Raw genomic sequence first — 11,262 nt, forward strand, 5'->3', positions numbered from 1 at the left:
GGTGTCTTGACAATATCGGAAAGAGGTTCTCGTCTATGTCTGCGATTGTAGTCCGTGCTGCGAATTCCTTGGCGCTCCTGGGCAGGCACGACAGACAGCTGTGGTCCGACATCTCGCACTCTGTGGATGGCCTTCCGGATTCCAGCAAGTCGGAAGCAAAAAAGATCCTTATGGAGGGCCAGCGGACCTCTGCAGAAGTGATTTACTGCACCCTGGACACTGCAGTCATGGGTTTTCGGCTTCTGGCTGGTTCAGCCGTCCTAAGGTGCCAGGGATGGCTTAAAGCCACAAATTTCAGACCGGACGTCCAACCCAAGATCCTGGACCTCCCGTTCAGTGGTCAAGACGTAATTGGCAAGCATTTTGATGATGCGCTTCAGGCGATTATAGCTGGTACTGATAGTGCCAGGTCTTTGGGGTCCCTACAGTATAAGCATACTCCCTTTCGAGGAGCCAGGGGTAGAGGCCATTCCTCCTTTCGGGATGTTTACCAATCTTTTCCATATCCAGCCTACTCCTCCCAGTATCAATCATCCAGACCCCAGTACCATCAGAGGCAGCCTCCTGCGGCATACAGCAGACCTCCGCCTAGAGGAAGATCATGAAGACAGTCTAAAGACGCCTTGCGCAGGCAATGACATTCTCCAGGGGCCGGCTACCTCTCCCTCCTTGACTCTTCACCTGCAGCGTTGGAGGCAGATCACAACCGACAAGTGGGTTCTGGATATCATAACTTATGGCCACCTTCTAGAATTCACTTGCAGGCCGCCCGAAACTCCACCTTCCCGGGAGCATCAACAACATCTACATCTTCTCCTCCTGGAGATAGAGGGCGTGTTATCCAAAGGGGCGATAGAGGTGGTCCCCTCTTCGCAACGAGGAAGCGGTTTTTATTCTTGGTTCTTCCTCATCAGAAAGAATCCCCTTTTGTGGAGACTGTAAGGAAATGCCTCCTTGGCATGGTTATCCCCTGACTTTTTGCCTTTGCTGATGCCAAGTTATGATTTGAAAGTGTGCGGAGGCCTGCTAACCAGGCCCCAGCACCAGTGTTCTTTCCCTAAACTGTCCTTTGTCTCCACAATTGGCACCACCCTGGCACCCAGGTAAGTCCCTTGTAACTGGTACCCCTGGTACTAAGGGCCCTGATGCCAGGGAAGGTCTCTAAGGGCTGCAGCATGTCTTATGCCACCCTAGGGACCCCTCACTCAGCACAGACACACTGCTTGCCAGCTTGTGTGTGCTGGTGGGGAGAAAAATGACTAATTCGACATGGCACTCCCCTCAGGGTGCCATGCCAACCTCACACTGCCTATGGCATAGATAAGTCACCCCTGTAGCAGGCCTTACAGCCCTAAGGCAGGGTGCACTATACCACAGGTGAGGGCATAGGTGCATGAGCACTATGCCCCTACAGTGTCTAAGCAAAACCTTAGACATTGTAAGTGCAGGGTAGCCATAAGAGTATATGGCCTGGGAGTCTGTCAAACACGAACTACACAGCACCATAATGGCTACACTGAAAACTGGGAAGTTTGGTATCAAACTTCTCAGCACAATAAATGCACACTGATGCCAGTGTACATTTTATTGTGAAATACACCCAGAGGGCATCTTAGAGATGCCCCCTGAAAACATACCCGACTTCCAGTGTGGGCTGACTAGTTTTACCAGCCTGCCACACACCAGACATGTTGCTGGCCACATGGGGAGAGTGCCTTTGTCACTCTGTGGCCAGGAACAAAGCCTGTACTGGGTGGAGGTGCTTCTCACCTCCCCCTGCAGGAACTGTAACACCTGGCGGTGAGCCTCAATGGCTCACCCCCTTTGTTACAGCACGACAGGGCATCCCAGATAGTGGAGATGCCCGCCCCTCTGGACACTGCCCCCACTTTTGGCGGCAAGGACGGAGGAGATAATGAGAAAAACAAGGAGGAGTCACTGGCCAGTCAGGACAACCCCTAAGGTGTCCTGAGCTGAGGTGACTCTGACTTTTAGAAATCCTCCATCTTGCAGATGGAGGATTCCCCCAATAGGATTAGGGATGTGACCCCCTCCCCACCGGGAGGAGGCACAAAGTGGGTGTAGCCACCCTCAGGGCTAGTAGCCATTGGCTACTATCCTCCCAGACCTAAACACAACCCTAAATTGAATATTTAGGGGCTCCCAGAACCGAGGAAGATAGATTCCTGCAACCTGAAGACGAAGAAGGACTGCTGACCTGAAGCCCTGCAGAGAAGACGGAGACACCAACTGCTTTGGCCCCAGCCCTACCGGCCTGTCTCCCCACTTCAAGAAAAACTGCAACAGCGACGCATCCCCCAGGGTCCAGCGACCTCTGAAGCCTCAGAGGACTACCCTGCATCTAAAAGGACCAAGAAACTCCAGAGGACAGCGGCCCTGATCCACAAAGACTGCAACTTTGCAACAAAGAAGCAGCTTTTAAAGACCACACGTTTCCCGCCGGAAGCGTGAGACTTTCCACTGTGCACCCGACGCCCCCGGCTCGACCTGCGGAAAACTAACTCTACAGGGATGACTCCCCGGTGACTGCGAGCCCGTGAGTAGCCAGAGTTGACCCCCCTGAACCCCCACAGCGACACCTGCAGAGGGAATCCAGAGGCTCCCCCTGACCGCGACTGCCTGCTTCAAGGAATCCGACGCCTGGTAAAGACACTGCACCCGCAGCCCCCAGGACCTGAAGGAACCGGACTCCAGTGCAGGAGCTACCCCCAGGTGGCCCTCTTCCTAGCCCAGGTGGTGGCTACCCCGAGGAGCCCCCCCTTTGCCTGCCTGCATCGCTGAAGAGACCCCTGGGTCTCCCATTGAATCCTATTGCGAACCCGACGCCTGTTTGCACTCTGCACCCGGCCGCCCCTGTGCCGCTGAGGGTGTACTTTCTGTGCCTGCTTGTGTCCCCCCCAGTGCCTTACAAAACCCCCCTGGTCTGCCCTCCGAAGTCGCGGGTACTTACCTGCTGGCAGACTGGAACCGGGGCACCCCTATTTCCATTGAAGCCTATGGTGGTCATTATGACCCTGGCGGTATTATAACCGCAGGGCCAAAACGACGGGAGCACCGCCAACAGGCTGGCGGTGCATCCCGGCGTATTTTGACCGCTGCGGTAGCGCCGCAGTCGCACCGCCGGGGCCGGCGGTTTACCGCCACAATGGCCCCGGCGGATGTAATCCGCCAGGGCAGCGCTGCTTGCAGCGCTGCCCAGGGGATTACCAGTCCCAGACCGCCAGCCTTTTTCTGGCGACTGAACCACCAGGAAAAGGCTGGCGGTACGGGGAGGCATGGGCAGTGCAGGGGCCCCCTGAGAGGGCCCCATGCGGCTTTTCACTGTCTGCTGTGCAGACAGTGAAAAGCGCGATTGGTGCAACTGCACCCGTCGCACATCCGCAACACCGCCGGCTCCATTTGGAGCCGGCTTCTATGTTGCGGCCGTGATCCCCGCTGGGCCAGCGGGGATCTCCAAATGGCCGCGGCCGCATGGCGGTCAGATCTTTGTCGTAATGACCCCCTATGTGTTTCAACCACTTTGACCTCTGCTCCTGACCGGCCCTGAGCTGCTGGTGTGGTAACTTTGGGGTTGCTTTGAACCCCCAACGGTGGGCTACCTTGGACCCAACTTTGAACCTTGTAAGTGCTTTACTTACTTGTGAACCTAACAACTACTTACCTCCCCCAGAAACTGTTGATTTTTGCAGTGTGTCCATTTTAAAAATTACTTATTGCCATTTTTGCCAAAACTGTACATGCTATTGTGATGATTCAAAGTTCCTAAGATACCTGAGTGAAATACCTTTCATTTAAAGTATTGTTTGTAAAATCTTGAACCTGTGGTTCTTAAAATAAACTAAGAAAATATATTTTTCTATATAAAAACCTATTGGCCTGGAATTGTCTTTGAGTGTGTGTTCCTCATTTATTGCCTGTGTGTGTACAACAAATGCTTAACACTACCCTCTGATAAGCCTACTGCTCGACCACACTACCACAAAATAGAGCATTCGAATTATCTCTTTTTGCCACTATCTTACCTCTAAGGGGAACCCTTGGACTATGTGCATGCAATTTCTTACTTTGAAATAGTACATACAGAGCCAACTTCCTACATTGGTGGATCAGCGGTGGGGTACAACACTTTGCATTTGCTGGACTACTTGGCCAATACCCGATCACACAACTAAATTCCAAAACCTGTCATTAGAAACTGTTTTTTTAAATTTGAGCTATTTTTCTAAATTTGTAAAAGTCCTGCTAGGGCCTTGTGTTAGTCCCTGTTAGCATTTCTTTTAGAGTTTAAAAGTTTTGTAAAAGTTTGAATTAAGTTCTAGAGATAGCTTTAGATTCTTAAAAAGTATTCCAACCTTTAGAAACAAAATGTCTGCTGCAGAAGAGATGGTGGTGGAACTCAACCTCACCCCTTACCTGCATCTTAGGATGTCAGAGTTAAGGTCTCTCTGCAAAATCAAAAAGATAAAAACTGGTTCAAACCCTACCAAAGTTCAGCTCCAGGAGCTTTTGGCAGAGTTTGCTAAAAACAACCCCTCTGATGATGGCCTCACAGAGGGGGATACTAGTGATGTGGAGGAATTCCCACCTCCAGTCCTAGTTAGGGAGCCCAGGGTTTCTCCAACCCTGACTCCAGAAGTGATAGTCAGAGATGTTGCTTCTCTCACAGGAGAGTCCAACAGCTCTGGAAGCATTGAGGGCAGCCTCAATGAAGATGACCTCCTGTTAGCCAGGATGGCCAAAAGATTGGCTTTGGAGAGACAGCTCCTAGCCATAGAAAGGGAAAGACAAGAGATGGGCTTAGCTCCCATCAATGGTGGCAGCAACTTAAATAGGGTCAGAGATACTCCTGACATGCTAAAAATCCCCAAAGGGATTGTAACTAAATATGAAGATGGTGATGACATCACCAAATGGTTCACAGCTTTTGAGAGAGCTTGTGCAACCAGAAAAGTCAGCAGATCTCACTGGGGTGCTCTCCTTTGGGAAATGTTCACTGGAAAGTGTAGGGATAGACTCCTCACACTCTCTGGAAAAGATACAGAATCCTATGACCTCATGAAGGCTACCCTGATTGAGGGCTTTGGATTCTCAACTGAGGAGTACAGGATTAGGTTCAGAGGGGCTCAAAAATCCTCGAGCCAGAACTGGGTTGATTTTGTTGACTTCTCAGTCAAAACACTGGATGGCTGGATTCAAGGCAGTGGTGTAAATGATTATGATGGTCTGTACAACCTGTTTATGAAAGAACACCTTTTAAGTAATTGTTTCAATGATAAACTGCATCAGCATCTGGTAGACCTAGGACCAATTTCTCCCCAAGAATTGGGAAAGAAGGCGGACCATTGGGTCAAGACTAGGGTGACCAAGACTTCCACAGGGGGTGACCCAAAGAAAGGGGTCACAAAGACTCCCCAGGGGAAGAGTGTTGAGACATCCAAGGGTAAAAGTAAAGAGTCTTCTACAGGGCCCCAAAAACCTGCTCAGGAGGGAGGGTATAAAGCCTCTTCACAATCCAATTTTGGGTACAAGGGTAAAAACTTTGATCCCAAAAAGGCCTGGTGTCGTAGCTGTAATCAGCAGGGACACCAAACTGGAGACAAGGCCTGTCCTAAGAAAGGTTCCACTTAAAACTCTACTCCAGTTAGCACTGGAATAGCCAGTCTCCAGATGGGATCAACAGTGTGCCCAGAGCAAATCAGGGTTCACACTGAAGCTACATTAGTTTCTGAGGGTGGGGTGGACTTAGCCACACTGGCTGCCTGGCCCCCTAATATGCAAAAATACAGGCAGCAACTCTTAATTAATGGGACTAGTGTAGAAGGCCTGAGGGATACAGGTGCCAGTGTCACAATGTTGACAGACAAACTGGTTTCCCCAGGACAATACCTGAGTGGACAAACTTATCCAGTCACCAACGCTGACAATCAGACTAAAGTACATCACATGGCTATGGTAACTTTAGAATGGGGAGGGGTCACTGGCCTGAAACAGGTGGTAGTCTCCTCAAATATCCCTGTAGACTGTTTGCTTGGAAATGACCTGGAGTCCTCAGCATGGGCTGAGGTAGAACTCAAAACCCATGCAGCCATGCTGGGTATCCCTGAACTGGTGTGTGTCAAGACAATGCCACAGTGCAGAGCTCAGGGTGAAAAAGAGGTGTTGGAGCCTGGAAAACTATCCTCCCAGACCTAAACACACGCCTAAATTGAGTATTTAGGGGCTCCCAGAACCGAGGAAGATAGATTCCTGCAACATGAAGACGAAGAAGGACTGCTGACCTGAAGCCCTGCAGAGAAGACGGAGACAACAACTGCTTTGGCCCCAGCCCTACCGGCCTGTCTCCCCACTTCAAGACAAACTGCAACAGCGACGCGTCCCCCAGGGTCCAGCGACCTCTGAAGCCTCAGGGGACTACCCTGCATCTAAAAGGACCAAGAACTCCTGAGGACAGCAGCCCTGTTCCACAAATACTGAAACTTGCTACAAAGAAACAACTTTTACAGGACCACACGTTTCCCAGCGGAAGCGTGAGACTTTCCACTCTGCACCCGACGCCCCCGGCTCGACCTGTGGAGAACCAACACTACAGGGAGGACTCCCCGGCGACTACGACCCTGTGAGTAGCCAGAGTTGACCCCCCCTGAGCCCCGCCAGCGACGCCTGCAGAGGGAATCCCGAGGCTCCCCCTGACCACGACTGCCTGCTTCAAAGAACCCGACGCCTGGGAAACACACTTCACCCGCAGCCCCCAGGACCTGAAGGATCCGACCTGCAGTGCAGGAGCGACCCCAGGTGGCCCTCTCCCTTGCCCAGGTGCTGGCTACCCCGAGGAGCACCCCCCCTTGCCTGCCTGCATCGCTGAAGAGACCCCTGGGTCTCCCATTGAAACCCATTGCAAACCCGACGCCTGTTTGCACTCTGCACCCGGTCGCCCCTGTGCCGCTGAGGGTGTACTTTTTGTGCTGACTTGTGTCCACCAAGGTGCCCTACAAATCCCCCTGGTCTGCCCTCCGAAGTTGCGTGTACTTAGTGCCGGCAGACTGGAACCGGGGCACCCCCTTCTCCATTGAAGCCTATGCGTTTTTGGGCACCACTTTGACCTCTGCACCTGACCGGCCCTGAGCTGCTGGTGTGGTAACTTTGGGGTTGCTCTGAACCCCCAATGGTGGGCTACCTGGACCCAACTTTGAACCCTGTAAGTGCTTTACTTACCTGAAAAACTAACAAATACTTACCTCCCCTAGGAACTGTTGAATTTTGCACTGTGTCTAGTTTTAAAATAGCTTATTGCCATTTTTGCCAAAACTGTACATGTTATTGTGTTGATTCAAAGTTTCTAAGATACCTGAATGAAATACCTTTCATTTAAAGTATTGTGTGTAAATCTTGAACCTGTGGTTCTTAAAATAAACCAAGAAAAGATATTTTTCTATACCAAAACCTATTGGCTTGGAATTGTCTTTGAGTGTGTGTATATACAACAAATGCTTAACACTACCCTCTGATAAGCCTACTGCTGGACCACACTACCACAAAATAGAGCATTAGAATGATCTCTTTTTGCCACTATCTTACCTCTAAGGGGAACCCTTGGACTCTGTGCATACTATTTCTTACTTTGAAATAGTACATACAGAGCCAACTTCCTACATATACTATCTTAAAGTGATAAATAGCATGCACAGAGTGCAATATATAATGGCCCATTTCCTGTAGTGTGCTTCCTACTCTCACAGAGTGACAGAATATATATATATATATATATATATATATATATATATATGTATATATATAAATAAATAAATATATATATAATAATTATATTTCCACTGCCAGGATTCTAACTGAGGCATAGCCCCTCCATCCGAGTGGGGGATGATAGGAAGGGCAGGCTATGCCAGTCTAGCTGGTGTGCAAGTATGCTGTTAATTGGTGCATGTCTGAGTATGAGCTCTTTGGCACATGCGCAGTTTAGTGATCGTGGCAGGTTTTGAGCCAGCTGAAGCAGTGAAGTTTTACATATGCTCTTAGATTGAATGGAACTTTTTTGCACAGACACACTGTGTGCACAAAAGGTGGGAAGCTGGGAGTGGTTTTGTGATTGATGCACTGGTACCTGCATCACTCAGGGAGAGTAGTAGCTAGAAACTGCTGCCGAGGCTCGAGGCAGAAGGTAAGTGTCTGGAAGCACTGACAGGTCCACTGGTGCAACTGGTGCTTCATGACACCAGTACACGCTCCGAGTACACATGTGATCTTCAGGGGTGGGAGGAGCCACCCTCGTGCCAGCAGTCAATATGAGAAGATTCTCAAAAGTTAATAAATGGACAGCTTTGGTCACTAATGATTCCAATGAAAACAATCTCTGGACAGACTTATTAGGGAAAATGACCCTTTGAGGCCTACAAGCAGAGGATGAGGACTAAGGTTTGGAATGATTGCTGCAATGCCGTTTCAAAAGTCATATTTGTGGTTTGTTAAAACTCATACAGAGCGTGTCTTCGGCCAGGGCCTCATGGAAAACAACATGGGGAAGCATTTAAGTCCTTCCATAGAAAAGCAAAACACCATAAATACCACCAGAACTCCGCACAGACTAGCAGTTCCACACTATCGAAGTACCCTCACATCCCTCACAGAGCATGAAGCACATACTGGCAGAAGTATTCTAACACCCTACACAACTTAGCAGTCTCAGACTACCGAAAGAGCTCATTGGAGTGGTAGTCACACACTACCAGAAGCACTATTACACCCCTCACAAACTAGGATTCACACACTACAGATAGCACACATCCGTCACTAAAATCAGTCTCACATTACCAACACCACTGTCACATTGTAGGAGTATCCTGGTATGTATGGAAGTCTCACGCCGCACACATACTCTATTCACATACTACTGACAGCACTCACAAACCTCACAGACTAACAGTCACGCATGAACAAAATGACTCACAGGCTTCACAGACTTGCAGCCACACACAACTAACAGCACTCACACAGGGTTATATGTCGGAACCACAGGTGCTTCAAGCACCCGTGGCTCAACAACGAGGTCGGAACAACGACCTCGTTCTAACCACTAATGCCTTTACCAATAATGCGTTTACAACGATTTTATCGTTGTAAACGCATTCCATGTAAAGGCGTTAGCGATCAGCATGCACGGTTCCAGCATGCTTTCCCCCCTAACCCCCCACCCCCAAAAATTACCGTGACACCCCCCATAACCACAACTACCCCAACCCCCACCCCAAAATTACCAGAACCCGAACCCCTCTCCCCTAAAACCTAAACCACCCCAACCCACCCCTTAAACCTAAACCCTGACCCCCCAAACCCTAATCACTCCCAGCCCCCCACCCCAAAAACTAAAAATACCCGAGGCCCCTAAAACCTAAACACCCCAACCCACCCCTTAAACCTAAACCCTGACCCCCCCTCCCCCAAAACCTTATCACTCCATGCCCCAGACCCCCCCAAAAAAACAGCCCCCGTCCCAGCCCAACTTACCTCCTCCTTCACTGCGTCGACTCCGACTCCCTTCTTTTGTACTTTAACCACGCATGTACGTGGTTCAGACATGCGTGGTTAAGGTACCAGAACCAGGAAGTCGTGGAAAACGAAAGCGTTGTTTCCTTTTCGTTTTTGACAACTTCGTGGTTTCGGAGTCGTTGTTCCGGGTGTTTCCCCTCGCACAGACTAGCAGTCTCACACTGCAGGAAGCACTCTCGTATCGCACACACTAGCAGCAAAAGCCACTAGGTCTGGAGGATAAGCGAAAGTGCCTCTTCATGTTTGGGTAAGATGGGCGTGTGGTGTAGACTGATGAATGTGAGAATGAGGCATTGGCTGTATGAGTAGATGCATGAGTGCAAGAATTTGTCACTGAGCAGCACATGGGTGATGAGTGAACTGCTGCAAGGATGGATGGTTAGATAGGTGAATGAGTTCTGCATTGACTGAAGCACCTGTTGGCATTGCCAAAGCCTATTCTTTAAATGCCTTTGCCCTGAAATTGTTTGGTATGTGCTCTGGATTGCAATTACAAGGATAAAGATCGAACTTAATTGCATTTGGTCGTTTAATTTGTTTCTTGCTTATTTTTGTTTTGATCGGCGACAGAAGCATCTGAAATGTGACAAGTCTCGAACTTTTTACATTGTATCCGTCTCTCTTTTTTCATTTATTACAGATATACCCCACTTATACACGTATCGTGCTATGCCCACCAGCAGCTGTAGTATTTTGCAAGGGTTGTCGTGCATCTGGGGATGTGCTTAGTGAATGAAGAAGGGAAATGTGTGCACATTTGTCATGTTTGCTGCACTAGCATCAGTTGAGTAAGCCCTTTCCATTTCCTTCTGTATCATACATCATTGTCATACGCACTCAGTTGAATTACCACAAAGGAGGGTTATCTCAAGAAAGCTTTCTTTGCACGACAACACGATCGCACAATCTATTTTTCTTGTTCTTTAACCGAATGAACTGTTTGCCTCCTGGTGAGTGTGCTATACAGCTCCAACATACTTAGCGCTGCAGAGCATAATATTGCAGCACTTACACAAGCCCTTTTGCAGTTTCTTCTGTCCGTCGGTATTCCTGTCGTAATTCCTCTGAGGTTAGACTCATGGAAGCCTATGGTAAGGTTTCTGTCCTTTTATTAAAAAAAAAAAATGCCTCACCTACCTGCAAGAGTATAAATAAAAGTCCCAAATGGCGAACAAACATTTTTCTTGACGGAGTTGCTTCGTTCTCCTCGGAGAGAAGCTGCGTGGCACTGGATGGCGAGGCCGCGACTTCCTCCCCCTTCCTCCTCTCTTTCTGGAATGATCTGCCTCTGGGATACGTTTCTTAAAACCTTCAGATCACAGCTGCACCTATTCACGCGCGGGGGAGGCCGCCCCCCCAGCTGTGCTTTGGGAGTTCCAGGAACCTCTCTCATGGCCAGTGGCACAGGACTGCTTTTTCGTGAATGTGAAAAATGTTGGAACAGCGTTTGTGTCAAGAGACTCGGTTTTTGCTCCTCATGAATCCAGTCTCGGGTTTTGCAAGTTAGTGAAGGCCTCTGTTCTAGGACGGTGTGAAGAGAGCCGGGGCTCCCTGTGACTACAGACCGAAGGTGCTGGACTAGCTACTTTTACAGTCCGTGTTTATTTTGTAAACTGCACAGGCCTGGTTGAAGAGTGCTCCCTGATTCTTAAGACGTAAGGATGTAACTAAAACAGTTTTCCT

At 49.4% G+C, this 11,262-nt stretch overlaps 1 protein-coding gene across 1 annotated transcript in view; it reads right to left on the reverse strand.

Annotated features, from left to right (window-relative positions):
- Positions 1-10,941, reverse strand: part of LOC138268300 (cadherin-1-like) — a 76,741-nt gene extending 65,800 nt beyond the window's left edge. The window contains exon 1 of the mRNA XM_069217813.1: positions 10,717-10,941. Coding sequence (XP_069073914.1) covers positions 10,717-10,758 — 42 coding nt within the window. The 5' untranslated portion in view covers positions 10,759-10,941. The remainder of the gene's footprint in view (positions 1-10,716) is intronic.
- Between the last annotated feature and the right edge of the window lie 321 nt (positions 10,942-11,262).

The sequence above is a fragment of the Pleurodeles waltl genome, chromosome 12 (assembly GCF_031143425.1).
Source record: "Pleurodeles waltl isolate 20211129_DDA chromosome 12, aPleWal1.hap1.20221129, whole genome shotgun sequence".
Taxonomy (NCBI): Eukaryota; Metazoa; Chordata; class Amphibia; order Caudata; family Salamandridae; genus Pleurodeles; species Pleurodeles waltl.